Raw genomic sequence first — 19,663 nt, 5'->3', positions numbered from 1 at the left:
GACGATGTGGTGAAGAGTCTACGCAAAGCGTTCATGAAGGACTAAAGGCAGAGTATGAGTTCGGCTGTGTTGTCTTCGGTCGCTGGTGAGGTGAGTCTGAGTCTTGGAACGTACGTTCAGGTTTGCAGTTGCGAAGTTGCAGCGAACGGATGCGTCTTTAATCCAGTCTCTGCCCGGCTTGATAATCCGTAAATGCGAAGCGCGGTAGAACAAAGGCGTGTGGGGTGCTGGGATAAAAGACTGGCCTATGATGCAATCACTCAGCTCGTCGCCGTTCTCACCGCGAATGGTTGATTCGTAATGCCGGCTCGGTCGCCTCCGCGGTGGCTGAATCATCAATGAGGGAGCTTCACATGTCGCCATTTGGAATCATCACAGCACCTTGGCCACCCATGAGAGATCTGAGTACGGAAAACCTTGTCTAGATGTCCATTTTTGCTACTTGAATAGCAGTTGTTTGCTGATAACTTCGGATGCTAATTATCTGGCATCATCAGCACTGCCGCATATCGCAGTCCATAAGGTCGTTGATGCAAGCCAGCGCATCTAGGGGACTCAAAGCCGGGCACATGCCCCCTAGTACGTGTAATGAGCAGTGAACCGTGCAATTTGCTTCACATAATGATCCTCCATTGTCTTGGGTAAATCTTGGGTCTTGAGATACTGCGTGGCTCATGCGCTGGGAGTTCCTGAACATGCTACCCATTGACAAAAGCAATTCACGCCAGCTGCAGAAAACTTCAATGATGTGAATGAGCGAGAGATACAGCAAGTATAAACAATGCTGACAGAAACGAGTGTCTCCCCTTTCACAACGCTTGTTTGACAGGGAGCACACAGCATACAGGGTAGATAGCTCGCTATCCGACCATCAAGTCTGATGACTAATCTGGACTCGAACGACGTACCTACGGATCCATGGCAAAGGAAGTTAACTGAGTTTGGCTTCCCGAGGCGGGAAGACTCCGACTGATATTCTTCATCCAGCGGCTTGCAGCGGTTCCTGCCATTGCGCCTGTGCATTTGACGTGATTGGCTTCACTACCTGCCATAGTAGCTGTCTTCGGCCGCCGTCCAAAACCAAACTTTGAGGCTCATCAACTCGCGTCTGCCGCACCAGGTGCCCCTTTCATCCACCAACGTGCGCCATTCAGCTGCAGTCATTGTACGCAGCCGCGCATCAAGCAGATCCTTTCAAAGGCCCATTCAACACCGATTACACACGGCAAACGCAGCAGGCACACGCTAGTCCTGATACTGGCCAACGAGGCCACCGACGTCGACGCAACCCCCGCTTCGCCTGGTTGAGCGCCGCCAACTGGCCCCATCGAAAGACTCGGTCGACTTGTTGACGTCTTCCCCCCCACATTGTGACAACGCACCGAGACTGCGCTGCGCGGCACTTCCCTAGGGGCGTTGCCGACTCGTCAGCTCAATTTTTCGCGGTCTGAACAGGGGACCGGGGTTGCCAATTACCATCTTTTGCGCACTACGCATCACGCTTGCTGTCATCGCACTTGCGAAGAGAGCTTGTTTGCGCAGCAGCAGCATCATCTTCACGGGCACACGTCCCTCATTATTCCCCTCTGCTTCATAGGTGTCCTGTCACGGGTCACCTGCAGGAAAGTCGACAAGGTGGATTCCAGCCAGGCTGTTGTGGCCACCTCTGGCGCCTTGCAGAATTTGAGTTCCTATATCAACGGGACATTTGCAAACTTCAGCAACGCCTTCCAGGGCTCGAGCGAATACATCTCCGAGACACTAGGCGTCCCACCCACCGTCGTCTACAGCAGTCTCGCCGCCGTGCTAGCAACCATGTCCGGCTTCTACTACACTCGACCCAGCCTGTCGCCGTACAGTTCAATGGCAGGCGGTGCCCCGAACGTCACCGAAGACGACTACAGTTATGTGACCTCGCAAGACCTGGGCGAACCCGCTCATGATGCACAACAATACCGGTCGAACTCGAACGCATCGCCAGATCCCGAAGATGATGTGCTCCTTATCAAGAACAGGGGCATCACATATCCTGCTCACTTCCCCGCCTATACCATTGGAGATGGAAAATTGCAGGTTAAGGATGTGAAGAACCGAGTCGGTCTTGTCATGGATCTGGGTGATAGGACATTGAAGCGAGTCAAGCTGCTTTATAAAGGCCGCGAGCTCAAGGACTCTTCCGCACCTGTCCGTGAATACGGCGTCAAGAACAAGAGTGAAATCATGGCGGTTGTGCCTGAGGGTTTCGAAAGCAGTGCATCCGACGAAGAGATGGTGGTCGTTGGTGAACCTGATGGAAAAAAGACCAAGGGACGCAGAAAGAAGCGATCCAAGAAGAAGGCAGAGAAGACAGCCAATGCGTTGGACGGCGAGTCGGCCAGTAGCCCCCGCGACAGCAACTCGACGTTTGATTCGCCCCGTTCACCCCCTGCGGGCGGTCCGGGCACCGAATCATTGAGGAAGTTGGATGAGCTTGCCACCGAGTTCAGGACGAAGTGGTTGCCACTATGCGTGCAATACACAGCATCGACACCAAAGGACGCGAAAAAGCGCGAGGAGGAGCACCGTATGATATCTGAGTCTGTGCTGCAGCATATCATACTGAAGCTAGATGGAGTCGAGACTGATGGCATTGACGAGGTGAGGACGCGCCGCAAGGCGCTCGTCAGGGAGGTTCAAGAGGTGTTGAGGGGAATTGATGCAGCCAAGGCATCTGCATCGTAATGGCATAATTGTACAATAGCACATGTTTTCGAGCGACTATTTGGGCCATGATGTTTACGACAACTATACAGATAGACATACAGAATGAAGTGGCTTGGCAGCGATGCAGTCTGGTCGCAGCAGCGGACGCCAGGCATTGAGGCCTCATGCTGACGTTGCTCACGTGGCGCGCTGTTCACGTGCTGGCTTGCGTCTACGTACGTACCGGCCGTGGCGTGTGACCGGCAGAACTGCGGGACATCTAGGTTTTGCAGCCCTAAGCATTTCGAGTGGCTGCCCACCGCGCAGACCACGCCTTTCCTCAGTCGGGCTAGCCCCACATCGGGCAAAGGCACACTCCCACCGTTCAGTGGCCCTTGATTTTTCGCCTGGTCCATCATATCGCGACTCACAACGACCACTAACCCCCCAATTCCAGCAAACACCACCAGTAGCAGGATCTCGCCGCCCGGTTTGAGACTTTGCTCTGTCGACAATCTTGTTCCTCCTTTCTTTCTCAATCACATCCAAGAAATCCGAACACGATGTCGTCTTTCGAGCCGGTTGTGAGTACACCTCCTTCCATCATCCCAATACGGGGCCTGTGTGCACCAACTGTCGGTCGAGGGACGGGGCAGATACGCATGCGAGGAAAGCTCATTGCGAGGCGCCGGGGATGAACGCAGGAACTTGGGATCGGAAGCACTATTGCTGTGTTGGTGGACATGGAGGCGCCTCGATGATGGCAGATTGCACAACCCTACCGAGACCGGCATCTTTGGAAAGAACAATCCACATTAGAGCAAAGCGCTGACCATCTTCTCCTTCAGGTTGTCATTGATGGCAAGGGCCACCTCCTTGGCCGCCTGGCCTCGCTTGTTGCCAAGCAGCTCCTCAACGGTCAGAAGATCGTTGTTGTCCGCTGCGAGGCCCTGAACATCTCTGGCGAGTTCTTCCGCGCCAAGCGTAAGTCAATCCAACAGACACCAAGCACCGAGCACGATAATGACGTCTCACAGTCAAGTGGGCTGCCCATATGCGCAGGATCACCCGTTACAACCCTACCCGTGGTGGTCCCTTCCACTTCCGCGCCCCCTCGCGCATCTTCTACAAGGCTGTCCGCGGCATGATTCCCCACAAGACCGCGCGTGGTGCCGCTGCCCTTGAGCGCCTGAAGGTCTTCGAAGGTGTCCCCCCTCCCTACGACAAGCAGAAGAAGGTCGTTGTGCCCCAGGCCCTCCGTGTCCTCCGCCTGCAGCCTGGCCGCAAGTACTGCACCGTCGGCCGCCTCAGCCACGAGAACGGCTGGAAGTACCAGGATGTCGTCGCCCGGTAGGTTCCCGCCATCATGACTGCTGATGAAGCTTTGGTTCTAACAAGTACGCAGCCTTGAGGACAGGAGGAAGGCCAAGGCTCAGGCCTACTACGAGCGCAGGTTGACTCACGAGAAGCAAATGACCGAGGCCAAGAAGAACGCCAAGACCAACCCCGAGACCGTCAAGGCCCTCGCTGCTTACGGCCACTAAACGTGGGACACATCCTTTTGCATCGGCACGACACATCTATTATGAATGAACCGTCGACGACCACTGGGCATGTCTTTCACATTAGATTGGCGCGCGGCGGTTCTCGACACCAACAACACGACACTGAACAAAGGGAAAAGGGATTTGACACATTTGATTTTGTTTCGCGCGGTGGGGGTCTGGATTGCTGGACACTGGGAGTTTCGGCAGCTTCGCCTCTTCTCTTCTCCTTGTTCCTTTTGTTGATGGGTGGTCTTGGACGTGAGCAATCGGGGTTGACCGGCGGGGACATCGAGGGATTGTTGTTGTCATGACAGTAAAGAAGAGACCACGCTGGACCTCAGCGCGTCCGCCACGAAAATGAAAGAAAGCAAGAAAGAAAGAACCAAACCTGTTGTTCCTGCTGCCCAAGACGTGACCATGCTTCGTGTCTGATACGACAGTCCACGCTGTGGGCCACGGCAGTTGTGATATTGCTTCCAAAGTGCGACCACGTGTACTGGTCTAGGTACTGGATCACTCCTTGGATCGTGTTTTAGTGCTTCATGGCATGCTTTGCCAAAAGGCTGAAGACGTTGTGTATTGGATGAGCGGCACGGTCTTGCCGAGATGCCAGTGCCTTTGCCAGTTTCCAAGGTGGCAAACAGATGATATGATGCATGACGCAGCAAGATATATTCCACATTATTATTGATGTCGATACGAACTAGATCTGCCGTGTTGTTCCTGGCCGGTCAAATGGATTTGGATCGCATGGCTATTTCCACGGTGGATGTACCCCTCGCAGATAACGTGTTATCGATAAGAGGAGCCCGAACTGCTAGGTGTCCTTGCCGTCAGGTCTATTGGAACAACAAGGCAATTCGACAACATCTACCACAACAGCAGCACCACCACTTAAGCGACTTTCCTCTCCAAGCATAAGCTTCAGTGCAAATCAATCAGATTATATCGTCACCCGTCTGCGGCCTCTTCCCTATCACAGCCCCCAAAATGGCCGAGCTCACTCACTTCGATATGCAGCCTCTGCAACTTACCGAGGACTTTCGAGCAGTCACAGTCGCACCCTCAGCCAGCAAACCTTCCCGTTCGCTCCAAGCCGAGCTAGACGCCCTCAACGACCTCCACCACAAGCTCATCAGCTCTGAGGAAGGCGTCCTCCCCACACGAGTTCCTGGACCGCCTGCCTCGATTCCCCCTAAGAGGGCACAGGCTGTCACCAAACTTCGAGATCAAGCCAACGATCTGTACCGTAAGGGGAAGCACGCCGAGGCGCAGAAGATGTACACAGCTGGTATCGAGATGGCGCGCGCGCGTCCCTCGTGGCAGCCTTGTGCCATCAGCAGAGAGGAGCTGGGCGGGCTGTATGCGAACCGCGCGCAAGCCTACATGGCCGTTGGACAGTGGGCGGAGGGCAGCGTGGATGCACAAACCAGCGCTGAGCTGCGTAAGATGGGCAACGCAAAGGCCTGGTGGCGACGGGGCAAGTGCTTGATGGAGATGGGGAGACTGGAGGAAGCGAGCGAGTGGGTGAGGCGGGCTTTGGAGATTGAAGGCGGCGAGGCCGACCTGAGAGAGCTTCTGGAGGACATTGAGAAGAGACTGGCCAGGGGTAAAGCTTAATATTAGGCTTGATTTACGTGGCTCAGCATGATGGGGGTCAGGAGTTTGGGATACCTTTGTTTTCACTTTGAATAGATACCGCGTCTGTTCACTGCCAATAGCGCTCTTGAGCGGCGACCTTCTGCCCGCTGTGGGCTCATTCAAGTGACTTGACAGTACGCACGTCGCGCCGACATCCGAGGTCTGGGATATTACTAGATGCGGCGATGGTTAGAAATTCGACGTGTTTCTCTTTCACCATCTGGCCACAAGCTTGAAGACGTAGTTCCAGTGCATCCAGCAGATCTGAGTACGGGTCTGTATTGGCCCGAGTCTGCGACTCCAGGCAGTCTCCTCGCGTCTGTGCCGCCAACACGACCAGGTCTACTTGTGTGGTATATGATTCCTCCTAGCTCATGCGCTCTCGGGCCCAACGAATTACAAAAATAGACAAACTCATGGACACAACAAATCTCCCCTCAGCGGACGTTCGCCTGCTTCTCGATGGGGAAAACCACCGCTAGATAACAGCAAACAATTCAAAGTACCGAACGCCAGGTCCAAGAGTCGTATTCTGAATGAGATGCATCCCCAATGTGTAACCACCATCCACCAGCCAACTCACGGTGGCAACTAAATTGTGGTATTGATATGCGTGTACCTCTTTGAGCTCGGGACTTGATCGGTATGTCTCAGGACTTCGTATTGCCATGCGACGCAGTCTTTGCAGCCTTGTAGGTATCTTCATCGTCAAATGATCCTAGGTTGAAGCCGTTCGACGGCTTGCCACCTCTATCCCGCCTTCTCGTCGACCTGGTCGGCCGAAGTGGCTGCAGTCGTCTTCTTCGCCCGGGGACGCATGACAGCATCCTGGCCCTTCATACGTCGGTCGAGAGCACGGTCAATCTTGGCGCCCAAAGCAAGTCTGTGCAGATTCTCGGTCTTCTCCTCGGAGAGTGCCACGCGCTGGGAAGCAAGGGCCTTGTTCTCCATGCGGTCGAGGCCAGTCGCGATCTCGCGGATCTCGTTGGTCGCAGAGTCGTTGGTACCCGTGGTTGGCGTGACCGAGGGGGCGGCGACGCTGTAGGTGCTGTAGCGCACTGAGGTTCGGGCCTTTTGCCGAGATGTCGCGTCAGTCATGATGGCTTTCTGTGTTTGTGATCGTGGGGGAGCTTGGCGAATGATGGAAGGAGAAGCGAGGAGTAGTGAAGAAGAATGGTTGGCTTGTGTGGTGCGCGTATCTTCTTGCTGTTCTATAGCGCGTCGCCCACAGTCGCAGGTTCAAAACAATGGAATGGATGTCTGATGTTTGAGGAAGAAGAAACTGTAGGTACATACCGAGGGGGCCATGATGGGGCGAGACGAGTCTAGCGAGAGAGGCATGTTTTCTGGGGCCGGGCAAGTGGATTTGCAAGTTGCCTTCTGCTCACGTTGGTCCTAGGGAGCTTGGTTGATGCGCGCAGCGATCAACGTCTGTCGACTGACTGTCAGCCTGTCAGGGACCTGTTTGGCTAGTGAGCAAGGGCAGTGTCGTACCTGTGGGTTTTCACACGGTATCAGGTGTGCGTAGTTTGTCGGCGAGGGGGTGTAGCTGGGAGGTCGGCCGTTGAGATGCGGCGATAGGTGAACTACTACAGAGTAGTAAACCCGAACAAAAGACACTGAACAAGGCGGCTCAGAAATGGCGAGATGAAACAAAGGTGACGAGGCGTGTTTTGGGGCGCTGATATAATAATTATGGACCATTCAAGGTTGTGGACGAATGTGAGGAACGGCGAGAAGAGGAGAAGGTGATGTGTCACTCGACTTCGACGCTGAGCTGCGCGCTCGCTCTGGCACACGAGGCACACCACCTCACATTCTGGTACAGATACTGAGGCGCACTTTCAGGGGACAGGCGATGGATGGACAGCAAGACCTGCTGTGTGGTTGGGGCGCGCCATTCGCGTGGCAAGTGTCGGGCTAAGGCACAGTGCGCAACAGCATGGTTGGGCCTCGTGGCTCCAGCCTCATTGGCGAGATTGTGGGCCAATTTACCTTAAGAACCTGAAACACACAGTCTAAGAGAGAAGAAAGACAGACTGTGTGCTCTCTTGCATTGACGGCGAGTCGTCGTCTTTGATTGCCTGTGTCGTGATAATTGACTTCTATCTGTGCTGATGAGTGGATATCAGCCACGAGAGAATTCCCCAGCTTTGATATTCTACAAACGAAAGGTCGTGCGTCCGCCGGGCGTCGCACGGTGCGACTGTGTCGTCGGGCGATCACAGGTGCAGCACAGCAATCTAATACCGGCCAGTGAGACAGACAACAGACAAACCCCCTAGTTCAGACCCCAGGCTCCTTCCCGCGATATCACGAATCTAGTAAATCATCTTGCGAAATGGATAACTGTATAATGACACTGCCTGACGTGACCTGCGGGACGCTTCACGGTAATACTCAATTCATTGTTCTAGTTGTGAATTCTTCATCTAGGACTGTGTGGAGTATCGTCGATCACGTTGCACACTCACTTACGCTCACCGCCGATGGTGCTTCAGCCTTGAGAGGCCGACGAGGACTTCTGATGTGTGCGCCTTTGGATATGAACGCTTAGATTGTTGTTCTGTAAAGACCCTTTAAAAGTTCATCTGCCCCGTTCATTGCCACGTACCATGCTGCTCCTTGGCGAGTCCGCTCTTCCATGGGAGCTGTCTATGCACAGTCTTGTTGGAGAATATGTTGGACCGACGACTAGTCGCCAAGAACGGTTCTGGCGCATATCTGGCACCGCATCCATGGGGGTTAGGAGACACCCAACAAACCACCTTCTCTCCTCTGCGGTCGTCAATTCGGCCGCATGCACCACCGCGTTGTGGCCATTGACCACATGGCACGAACACAATCGGGCTTCCGGGAGATAATCTTTTCCCAGTACCATGCTTTGGTTGGCGACACGCCAAACCCATATCCACTAGGCCAAAACCAAAACAGCGGATGACCTCGCGTGTCCCGACACAAGCCTGCATGACCAAGCTAAACATGGTTTCTGGCCCCGTCCTTTTCACAATGGGACTTCAACGCATGTTTCGCTGACACATACAATCGGCATAAAGGGTCGTATCCGACGCCCCAAACGCAACAGGAATGACGCGGGCTCAGTTGCGAACACCAAATCCGACGACATACGGACTGCCCAATGCGCAGGCCTGCTTCTGGAAACCAGTCGACGCCATGCCGACCAGCCTCGCCAACAGGCGAGGGCGGCCAGGACAAAAGATCAGTCATGGCGGTAAAATTGAAAACGCCAAAAGTGCCGTCCAATAGAATGCTCGTGATATCCATAAACGCCAGACATGCTCCCTACAGCCATGTTCACTTTATTCGAGGAAATTGCATCAGAATCTGCGTGCTACGTTAGCAGGTTGCCCTCGAAGACAGTGGATGGGCCACTCACCTAATTTCATACGACCCAGCCCTTGTCATATACCGTACCCATTTCACGCTTGAGTAATTGCTCTTCTCAAAGACTTTGAGGTACCGTACCAAGAGCCCTGAACTGGTAAACATGAGCAGGCTAAAGTTCATGCTCAGAGGTGGGCGACTCCACGTGCGTTGGTTGGTCATGCTGGTGAGTATAGCCTCGGCGCTGAGGACAAACTCGCTCTGGCCGGTGAAGCGGCTAATCTTCCAGACAATGACGTTCTCCGAAGGCTCGTACTTTGCCTTGCCCTGGGTACAGCGCTCCGTGATCTTCGCCGTGTTCAGGGGCGTCGGGATCTTGATGACGACGTTGGTCGCGAAGAGCTTGGGACCAAAGTTGGCCTTGACACCGATGCTGTACTCGACCTTGGACCGGCCAACTTCGTTAACGATGGCGTGGACTTTGAAGGGGAGGTTGACATTCTCGGTGGCGCGATAGCGCATGAGCTCGAATTCACCATCGGGCGGGACGAAGCTGATGATGCGGTCGCTGTCAAACTTGCCAAGCTTGACACACTGGTGGAACTGGCAATCTTCTAGCGTGACACTACCAGCCGCTGCTTTTGTTGCCTTGGTGCCCATGCGGTTGCCACTTGGGAGGGTGTGAAGGCCGTCGTTGTCGAGCAAGAGGCGGTCGTTGAGGCCGAATTTGCACTCGGGGGTGCCGGACAGGTACGCGCGCATGATGATCTGACCGTTGACGTCGGCACGAAGGACGGCACCCGTCGCCGACATGAGGAGGTTGATATCCTCGATAACGTCAACAAAGGCCTCGTTCTTGCGATACTTGACGTCTGCCTTTCGCCAAGACAGGGCGCCAGTGGCTTGCATTGTGATCCTAGACGTGTTCTCGGGTCGCGACTCGGACTTGACGCCTTCGGTCGTGATGTACATCTTGAGCGTGTCGGTCTCGGTGTTCTGGGGATAGCCGAAGTCGATGATTTCTAGGTCAGGTTAGTTAGTATACAGGGCTTTGCAGACAAACACAGCTTCCTGGGACGCACCGTCGAGCAGTTCGTAGACGAGAACAAAATTGTTCTTTACGGCCTCCTCGTCGAATTTGCCAAAATATCCCCGGCCGAGCTGGATCAGCCGGTACAGGAACTCGAAGACGAGCGCGGCATTGGCGTTGCTCTTGGTGATGGCCACCAGGTAGATGTTCTCGTGCTTGACATGGCTAAAAGTCGTGCTTCCGAGAGTCAGAATGGGAGAGCGGACCTGGGCATTCGAGATGACCTGGATGCGGAAGACGTCGGCGAGACGGGGGCGGCAGTCGTTGCGAAAGGCGCGGAAGATGAGGTTCTCACCCTTTTGATTGAAGATGAGGACGCCTGACAACATGGTGACGGTGACCACTGCGCGCGCGGCTGGCTCGGATGCTGCTTCGCGGATGGAATGCGCATGCGATCTGCCAGGCGAGGAGTCGAAGGCTTTCGTTCGCCAGGAGAGAGCACCAAGTCGTGGTGGTGGTGGTGGTGGTGGTTGTGGTGGCCAGGCCAGCCAGGTCCGTAGTGGTGGGGAGCGGGAGCTGCCACCAACATTAAGTGGATCTGCATTTCAGGGGACACGACGGGCAACGAAGGCGCAAGTACTCGACAAGGCTCAGACGGTGAACAGGCGCTTGTTCGTCTTCACATTTGTCGGGTTCTGCCATTGTGAATCCAAGCCCATTGCAATCTGGCTATAGAAGCATTGGTTGAAATTTGCAAAGCGCTTTGCAGCTAGTTCGGGATGTCCGCAGCGCGCATACGCGCCTTCGTGACGACCTATTGGTTACTTCGCCTGCGAAATTGTGCCGCCCATTTCTTGTAGCTGAATAACTTGAAAACGACGCTGCCAGGACTGCGGTCGCTTCTTCTAATACTACCTATTAATTACTCTTGTACCGTACCGCCGTCATTGAGCAACCACGAGCACGTTGGTGTGGCTCATGCGCCAGGCTAATAAAAGCCATAGTGGCGCGTCCATAATTACTTATATTGCCGTTCAAGCGCAAGCGCTATCTATCACCTGCCTGCAGCCGAGTCATTACCACCGTGAGACACGGATAGCAATATTTGCTTCACCCAGCGTGGTCACACACTTCGTCGCTCCTTTCCTCGTGTCCAGCATCACCGCGCTCGCGGACGTTTCTTCCTTACCATGTCAGGCTTTCCCGAGTCATTTGTCGGTCCTTGGACTGACCGACTCCGCGCGCACCGCGATGACCAGCTCAACGACTTCCCTAACTACCATATTGCGAACCCTGAGACGCTCATCACCACGAGCGTACCCAGGGCACTCTACGTCGGGACCGGGCTGAGTATCTTCACACGCGCACTGCTGCCGGCGATACTCAATGCGCAGCACTCCATTCACTTTGTCACCTGCTACTGGGCGGAATCACCGACCCTCAGTTCCTTCAGAGAGACGCTCCTAAAGCTCGCCAGCGCGCGAGCCGACACGCCTGGGCAGAAGCCCCTCAAAATCACAATCGGATTCTCATCCAGCGGTCTTTTTCAGAAACTCTTCCACACCTCTTCACTCAATGGCCATGTGGTACCGCCCCGCGAGTGGGAAAAGATGGGCCTGCCCAGCGAGACGGCCTTGAAAATGGGCACGATCGAGTTGACAGTGAAGAGTCTCTTCTTTACGCCTTTCAGCGTCATGCACCCCAAGTACCTCATCGTGGACGGCGCGAGATGTTGGGTGCCCAGCTGCAATGTCAGCTGGGAGAGATGGTTCGAGGGTTGTATCGAACTCGAGGGCGAAGTCGTCGGGCAGCTCATGAGATTTCATGATCAGACATGGGGTGCCCACGGTGCCACAGAGCTATTGTCGGTAGGGAACAGACGATACTCCTCCGGTACCTTGCAACCACTGCGTAACAAACGAGCTTCGCTGCATTCCGGAGGGCTCGACATGTCGGCCACTCAGTCTCTAAAGTTTCCGGCCACAGAGGCCACACCCACGATTCTCCTGCCGTCTTCGCATCACCGAAATCCTCGCTTCAGCCTCTTCCCTTTTCTGAGCCAATCCAACCCTCCAATCACACCTCTCAATGCGGCACTGTTGACGCTCATCGAGAATGCGCAGCGGCAGATCAATATTGTGACGCCGAATGTCACGTCGTGGCCGCTCATGGAGGCTCTGTTGGCAAGTCTCGCCAGGGGCGTCGACGTTCACATCCGCACCAGCAGGAGCATGATGGTGATGGAGCAGCTGGTCACAGCGGGCACGACGACTGCGTGGTGCCTCGATCGCTTTATCAAAAAGTACAAAGCACTGGTCAACTCAAAACCAATGCTCAACGACCCCGAGGCGCCCGCGCTTGGTGTCGGCAGGCTGGACATTCTGTACTACAAGCCGCTCAGTTTACGACAGAAGGAGGACGACGAGCCTGTGCTCAGCCATTTCAAGATGACCATGGTCGATGAGGAGTTTGTTATCTTCGGATCCGGCAACGTGGACCGGGCCAGTTGGTGGACGAGTCAGGAGATTGGCGTGCTATTGCACGCGCCAGAGTTTGACGGGCAGCGACTCTGGGAAGGCGTCCTGGAGAATCGATCCGAGGTTGTCTTTCGCTCTGCTGACATGTATTGAGGGAAACCTTCACACTTTTCAGCATCGTGTATTTTGGATACAAAGCGTTGGCGCGTGGGAAACACCAAGCCCGTGTGTATTATAGCACCACCTACAACACTATACTAAATCGTAATGTCTTGAACCAGATAATTATCGTCAGAGCAAAATTGAGCCACTTCAGGCCGAATTGGGACTGAATTTTGGGGAACCGACATCCGCAGCGAGGCGCCCCGCGTTGACTACATAAGAATGATGCTCTGGCTTCTACGATAATCATCTGACAACATCACTCACTCGATTCTTTCAGGCAAGCACACGTCGCCGCAATGGCCAGTAACACTGAAACATCAGGAGGCATCAAAGAGCGCCTCAAAGCCTCTATGATGGCGTCGCAGTGACCTACAACAAGTGGACTGAGAAGCACTCACCGCGCCGTCTTGAGTACCTGGAAAAGCTCAAAAATCATGTCTCCTCGCTGTAAAAGTCAGAGCACGCGGTGTCCGTCGTGGAACTAGGATGCGGGACTGGCTTGCCCGTGCTACCCCATCTCTTGTTCAGCAATGACCAGCTATCCGTTGTAGCCAGCGACCTCTCCACGACAACAGATGTCTCTGGCCGAGGAGAACCTGAAAGCCTACGCCTCGCGCGTGTCCTTCTCACCGGGAGACATGATGCAGCTGAGTGTTCCGGACGACTCGCAGACGGCCGTCGGGGCGCTGTATAGCTTGATTCACCTTCCCGCCAGTGAGCAGGCGACCATGGTCCAGCGTTTGCCGGCTGGCTTAAGGCCGGGGGATGCCTTTTGACGAACTTCGCCATGGAGGATACGGACCATGTGATGGAGAAATGGTTAGATAAGAAGGACTGCATGTTCTGGAGCGGAATGGGGGTGGAGGGGACTCTCAAGGTGTTGAAGGAGGCTGGATTCTCTCTGGAGAGTAGCAAGGTGGAAGGAGACAAGGAGGAGACGTTTCTGTGGGTCATTGCTATGAAGTAGGGCGCGTCTTTCTGAGGAGTATTTTATTATCAATCAATTAATTAGTTGCTGTTCTGATTGCTTGGTACCAGCTTTTGAGTTCGGACTCTGGAGACATGGATCCGGAATGTGGCAGTTGTCAATGTGGACCAGTGCTGAGACCGAGACTCCGGGGAGAGGCCCTGACTCCGTCACTCCGCCCAAAGATCAACACGTATACGCTTTCATGCAGACGTGGAATTGGAGACTTCACATGTATTACCAATCAGTGCACACACGTCGTTATGCATGCGTTACGTATACATGCCGACGGGCGCGGGACTCTCGAGAGCGTACACGAAAGCCTTGAATTGCATCAGAGTCCAGACGTGTTCCCCAAGTACCTCGGGCTATCCTTAGATCGAGAAATCTTATCAGGCAATTATAAGTGAGCAACTACGCCATGGTGCGAATTTCTCAGTCAGGATTGGTATTAGTGAACGGGCCAAGCCGCGTGTGACGACACCGCTCCGAAGTCCGAACCACGTCCACCACATAACCTGGGTATGGCTATGCAAGTGGTGAAGCCCCGAATCCTGTGGGGCAACGGCAGTGGTTTTCTTCGCTACTGATTCAGTCGGGATTCTGCACGATTCTAATAAGAGCAGGCGGGTGGGTATGAGCTCATCCGTTACAAATCCACGCCGGGCCACCATGATGCAAGATCGCAATGGACTGCCGTGGACCCCATATATAAGAGGCCGGCCGAGCCCAGGGACTTCGCCAGCTTTATCTGACACATAGACGAGACCTTAACCGTGAAACCATTATTCACCTTTCTCATAATAACACTACACCAGTCACAAAGATGACACCCAAGCGTCAAGAAGCTGAGCCAGTTGATCCCAGCCCCCTAGGTCAACCCCTCCCCTTCGCCTTCAGCGGCAAGACGGCCAAGAACCGTTTGCTCAAGGCCGCCATGACAGAGCGACTGTCCTCTTGGGATCCCAAGAAACTCGAGGCGCGCGGTGTTCCTTCAAAAGAGCTCGTCAATGTGTACAAACGCTGGGGCGAGGGTGACTTTGGCGTCATCCTGACCGGCAACGTCATGTTCGAGTATGACCACCTGGAGGCTGCTGGCAACCCCATCATCCCTCGCGATGCCCCCTTTTCCGGTGAGAGGTTTGAGGCCTTCAAGGACTTGGCAACTGCATCAAAAGCACACGGGAGCTTGGTAGTTGCCCAGGTCAGCCACCCAGGACGGCAAGTTACCGACACCATTCAGCCACACCCCATTTCCGCAAGCGATGTCCAGCTCGAAGGTGATATTATGGGCATGAAGTTTGCCAAGCCCAGGGCTATGGAGGACAAGGACTTCAAAGACGTGATCGAGGGATTTGCCCACGCTGCGGAGTACTGCTACAAGGCCGGATACGACGGTATCCAGCTTCACGGCGCCCAGTAAGTATTTCGCGCACGGATCAAGTGAGCGCAGCTAATTTTTGACAGTGGTTATCTTTTGGCCCAGTTCTTGTCATCAACGACAAACAAGAGGACCGACAAGTATGGCGGTTCAGTGGAGAACCGCGCCAGAATTATCATCGAGATTGCGGATGCTGTCCGTCAACGTGTAACCGACCCGGCCTTCATCGTCGGCATCAAGGTGAACAGCGTCGAGTTCCAAGAAGGCGGCTTCTCGCCCGAAGACTGCAAGGTTCTGTGCGGTCTACTTGAGCAGCATCGCTTCGACTTTGTGGAGCTGTCTGGCGGCACGTACCAGTCTCTCGCCTTCCAGCACAAGCGCGACTCGACAAAGAAGCGCGAAGCCTTCTTCCTCGACTTTGCCGAGCAGATCATTCCCGAGCTGAAGCAGACCAGGTCGTATGTCACTGGAGGCTTGCGCTCGGCCAAGGCCATGATCGACGCCCTCAAGACCGTGGACGGCGTTGGCCTCGCACGACCTGTTTGCAATGAATTTGATCTCCCTCACAAGCTCATCACCGGAGAGGCAGCGAGCGCTGTTGATGCGCTCATCGACGAGCAGAACTTTGGTCTCACAAATGTGGCTGCTGGCACACAGTACGTTCAAATGACCAGTCTCGATTGTGTGGGACAATGCTGACCTATGTATAGGATAAAACTTGTTGGAAAGGACAAGCAGCCGCTCGACCTCAGCCGTGAGGATCACCTGCAACAGTTCAACGAGTCGATGAACAAATGGGCCGAGGGTATGGCAGACAACGCAGACCAGTCCAAGTACGGGTTCGTGGACATCGACGGAGTCCAGCTCGAACCGTATGGCACTCCTTATGCCGCAGCATAAACGGGTTAATAAAAGTGCTGGTCCTCCTCGGCGAGTAGGTTAGATCAGCCGATAGATATACAGCGTCTGTTAGAAACCAAATAATGATACACTAGAAGATGGACATGGTCTTTTGTTGAGCAAGAGTCGATGTACTGGTGTTATGCAGGTTGGTGCGTAATAGCCTACAAAAGATCCAATGTGTCAAAGATGGTGTTCACGGTTGATGAGGGTACATCCCCACCAGCACCCGTAACGATGCCGGGCAAGATTTGCCAAATCTGGGAGGAACGGACCAAAGGGTCCCATCGGCTACAATTTGGCAGCACCCAGGCGTACATGAGAGGTCGGCAGAATCGAACGTTTTTGAGCGGCAAATATGCTACTATCAGGCGAGAGGAGCAGTTGATCCTGGGATGGCGAACGACCCACTTGGCCAATCGCCTCTTTCAGGGATACTAATGAAGACGGTTGAATGAGAAGGCAAAGTATGGGCGAGGCGGGGAAGTCCATTTAGGTGGCGTGCCGCTTGATAAAGGGTTCAGAACTTCAGGGAAGGGAGGGGAGGTTGGAGTCCTTGTAAGAATCGCACTATTTGACGCAGCCACGCGTTTTTAAAGCGTAATTGTGTTGAAGCCAGTTCGTCATCGACTCCAGTCGTGTCCGGATTGACTGCCATGGCATGATAATGGAAGGCGCAGTAAGCCAACGTGCTTCGTGTCGAATTCCAAGCGTCGTGGGGACACGATTGGCGAACAACGGAACCGGTTTGTGTCAGAATCCTGACGTTAGGAGCCGACTCGGCGCCTCAAGTAAGCTAGCCACAGGCTGGACAGCCACTAGAACGTGACGGTGGAGATGCCCCCCCAAATTTTATCGCCAGACTATTTTGAGCGCCAGCGACATCTGGAACTTGGTTGGAACGCTGGCCGAGATCGTGTCGATCCAGGGGCAGGGTCGCAGAGGATGTGCGCTTGTTTGAGGCGAGAGACAATGACTGGTGTTCTGCTTGCCACAGAGCAGACCAGAAAGCAAGAGAAGAAAAATTAGCCTGGTGCTGCGACAAGAGCGAAAGAAGCGCGGAGGGACTGAGCCCAGGGCCACACATCGACTGGAGCGTCGAGTCGCATCGACTGTGGGTGAACCGTTGGTCGCGGATAGCCCGTGCATGCAAGCCGCCGCAAGCGTGAGGGCTTTGCATGATGCAGGCATTCGAGACCTCTCGTCCTCCATTCAACGTCCGCTGAACCGCACCTTCCCCAATCTTCGGGGCGTTATGCCGCCTGAGCCCGCTGTTGTCCCGGCGCCAGGGCAGGTCCCTCCAGGGCCCGGCCAGTCATTCCTGTCTCGGCGCCACCCCATCCCCAGCCATGGCAGGGTACCTTGCAATCTGTACAGACCGACCCTGGACATCGCATTCAACAACCTCCACGTCCCGAGTGCTTTTCTGCTTTATTATCTTTCTCTTCCACCCAACCCCCTCAGTCGTTCAAGATTGTTTGTACAAATCTCGCGGGTTATAGCTGTCTTTACGCTGTCGCTCGCTTGCGCTCTTCCCTCTGGCGATCCACCAGCTGATCAACCAACACGTTACGCCTTTGTTACATTGATCTTTCCATCTTGTCGCTGCCGGCAGCCTCAAGAGTATCGTTGCTGCCAACGCTTGGACTAGGACACTCGCTCTTGCCCAACCAGCCAACAGAATGCATTTGACCAAGAAGTTCGACCGGGCCTTTCAATGGGCGGGTGAGAAGATGGGCGGCGAGGCGCGCACAGCCCAGCCCGAGGACTTCAAGTCTCTGGAGGCCGACATGGCCATTCGCCAGCAAGGTTGGTACCATCAAAGGGGGCTCAGATACTGGGAGATGGAGCTAATTGTCCTCGCAGGCATTGAGCGTCTTCAGAAAGGAGTCAGTTCGTACACCCGCTGGATCAGTCGCCGCTGCGATGCGCTCGAGGATCGCGAGCGTGCAAGTCCTATGGGCCTCTTTGGACGCACAATGGCCGCTCATGGTGAAGAATACGGCGCCGAATCGGAGCTTGGCAACAGCTTTGTCGCAATAGGCCAGGCCCACGAGCGTGTCGCTGGCTATCAAGAGGTCTTCCACGAACAGGTCAACAATACCTGGGGCGAAAGCCTCGAGAGCAGTGTTGCCATGATGAAAGAGTATCAGGTATGCGAATAAACCACCCCACTTTATCTTCGACAATACTAATTTGCGCAGGCTGCCCGCAAAAAGCTGGAGAACCGACGGCTTGCCTACGATGCCAGCACTGCGAAGCTCAACAAAGCCCGTCGCGACGACTTCCGGATCGAGGAAGAGGTCAGGAACAACAAAGCCAAATTCGAAGAGTCAAGCGAGGATGTCTTCCAGCGCATGCAGGACATCAAGGAAGCCGAAGCCGACAGTGTCCTCGCTCTCAACGACCTGCTCGAGGCCGAACTCGAATTCCATGAACGCTGCGTTGAGGAACTCCGGCGCGCAAGAGAGACGATCGACGTATCTGCTGGAGGGGCCGGTGCTGGGGCAAGAGCGCCTCCCCGTGTCCAAAAACCATCGCCTCCTCGTACAAATACTCTCCGCCCGGCTGTCAGGAGTCGTTCAAACACCGCCCGCTCCTGGCAAGAATCAAGGTCCAGTGCCGTTTACGAAGAGCCCGAGCTCGAATCGGAGCAAGCGCCAACTATGCCTCCTCGCCTGCGTAATATCTCCTCTGGCGGTATTCGTGGCTCAGCACCCGCCCCTCCTCAGCCGCCCCGACCTAACATGTCGAGAGCTTTGACTGCTGACCCACGGCCGGTACCACGATCTAGCGCTCCTCCTCTGCCGTTGACTCGTGTGCGCACAGATGGCGCGTCTTACGGGGGCAGGGCTGATGATGTTTTTGGTGATGATGCGTCCACCGCCAGTGGCAGCGGGAGTCCAGACTACGGCGAACGTAGCTTGAGCCCAGCCACAAGCTATGGTAGCCTCAACCGAAGCACTGGGGCTTTGGCATTGAATGGGGTTAAGAAGGCCCCGCCTCCTCCTCCCCCCGTCAACCGGGCCAAGAAGCCGGCCCCTCCCGTCCCTGCAAGGAGAGAGAACTTGAAGTACTGAAAATGAAGGCTGGACATGGCGTTGAGGTGTTTCTCAGCTTGTTGCCATAGCTGGGAGGTTTGTTTCTCTGTGTGTTGTTTGATACCGGGTTCAATTATCCTTGAATAACGTATGACTGTTATTTTCTCCCTACATGGAAACAGCGGTCTTTTGATGTCACAGCATTTTGTATTTGTGAAGAAAGAAATACGTACATGATAGCGGAACTCGATGTTCGGTCATTGTCAGCAATTCTGTATCTGCACGCATGGCAAGACTCAAACTGGTTGATTGCGGAACTGGACAGCGACTTCACATGTGCTGCGCTACATGATTAATTTCTAGGGTTAAACAGACGGGGCATATGTTTGTGACTTGATGAATTATTATGCACCTTCTACATACGGAGCGGAGCAGCTCGGACATTGGCATAGGGTAGCCCACCGTACAAATATGTAACTATTGAGCC

The 19,663-nt window shown here is 54.5% G+C and overlaps 8 protein-coding genes across 8 annotated transcripts; 6 read left to right on the top strand and 2 right to left on the bottom strand.

Moving 5' to 3' along the window:
* Positions 1–569: 569 nt before the first annotated feature.
* On the top strand, positions 570–4,226 carry J7T54_002498 (60S ribosomal protein L16; the record flags this gene model as incomplete). Its single annotated transcript, XM_051506653.1, has 5 exons — positions 570–579; positions 1,598–2,679; positions 3,531–3,666; positions 3,720–4,032; positions 4,088–4,226. The coding sequence occupies 5 exons, from the start codon at positions 570–572 to the stop codon at positions 4,224–4,226; spliced, it is 1,680 nt and encodes a 559-aa protein (XP_051361998.1).
* A 993-nt stretch (positions 4,227–5,219) lies between these two features.
* Positions 5,220–5,849, top strand: J7T54_002497 (Translocation protein-like protein; the record flags this gene model as incomplete). Its single annotated transcript, XM_051506652.1, has 1 exon — positions 5,220–5,849. One exon carries the CDS (start codon positions 5,220–5,222, stop codon positions 5,847–5,849), a length of 630 nt encoding a protein of 209 aa, XP_051361997.1.
* A 771-nt stretch (positions 5,850–6,620) lies between these two features.
* On the bottom strand, positions 6,621–6,968 carry J7T54_002496 (uncharacterized protein; the record flags this gene model as incomplete). The annotated part of the gene is made up of 1 exon (XM_051506651.1): positions 6,621–6,968. One exon carries the CDS (start codon positions 6,966–6,968, stop codon positions 6,621–6,623), a length of 348 nt encoding a protein of 115 aa, XP_051361996.1.
* A 2,240-nt stretch (positions 6,969–9,208) lies between these two features.
* J7T54_002495 (AP-2 complex subunit mu-like protein) lies at positions 9,209–10,634 on the bottom strand (the record flags this gene model as incomplete). Its single annotated transcript, XM_051506650.1, has 3 exons — positions 9,209–9,215; positions 9,301–10,237; positions 10,298–10,634. 3 exons carry the CDS (start codon positions 10,632–10,634, stop codon positions 9,209–9,211), a joined length of 1,281 nt encoding a protein of 426 aa, XP_051361995.1.
* An 801-nt stretch (positions 10,635–11,435) lies between these two features.
* J7T54_002494 (uncharacterized protein) lies at positions 11,436–12,875 on the top strand (the record flags this gene model as incomplete). The annotated part of the gene is made up of 1 exon (XM_051506648.1): positions 11,436–12,875. One exon carries the CDS (start codon positions 11,436–11,438, stop codon positions 12,873–12,875), a length of 1,440 nt encoding a protein of 479 aa, XP_051361994.1.
* A 587-nt stretch (positions 12,876–13,462) lies between these two features.
* On the top strand, positions 13,463–13,854 carry J7T54_002493 (uncharacterized protein; the record flags this gene model as incomplete). The annotated part of the gene is made up of 2 exons (XM_051506647.1): positions 13,463–13,601; positions 13,712–13,854. The coding sequence occupies 2 exons, from the start codon at positions 13,463–13,465 to the stop codon at positions 13,852–13,854; spliced, it is 282 nt and encodes a 93-aa protein (XP_051361993.1).
* An 826-nt stretch (positions 13,855–14,680) lies between these two features.
* J7T54_002492 (oxidoreductase) lies at positions 14,681–16,135 on the top strand (the record flags this gene model as incomplete). The annotated part of the gene is made up of 3 exons (XM_051506646.1): positions 14,681–15,273; positions 15,322–15,891; positions 15,946–16,135. 3 exons carry the CDS (start codon positions 14,681–14,683, stop codon positions 16,133–16,135), a joined length of 1,353 nt encoding a protein of 450 aa, XP_051361992.1.
* Positions 16,136–17,817: 1,682 nt separating this feature from the next.
* J7T54_002491 (uncharacterized protein) lies at positions 17,818–19,215 on the top strand (the record flags this gene model as incomplete). The annotated part of the gene is made up of 3 exons (XM_051506645.1): positions 17,818–17,944; positions 18,002–18,288; positions 18,340–19,215. The coding sequence occupies 3 exons, from the start codon at positions 17,818–17,820 to the stop codon at positions 19,213–19,215; spliced, it is 1,290 nt and encodes a 429-aa protein (XP_051361991.1).
* Between the last annotated feature and the right edge of the window lie 448 nt (positions 19,216–19,663).

This window comes from Emericellopsis cladophorae (genome assembly GCF_022114955.1).
Source record: "Emericellopsis cladophorae strain MUM 19.33 chromosome Unknown NODE_24_length_302009_cov_114_244240, whole genome shotgun sequence".
NCBI lineage: Eukaryota > Fungi > Ascomycota > Sordariomycetes > Hypocreales > Bionectriaceae > Emericellopsis > Emericellopsis cladophorae.
The sequence above is the reverse complement of the archived record's forward strand: the minus strand, read 5'-3'. Positions and strand labels throughout refer to the sequence as shown.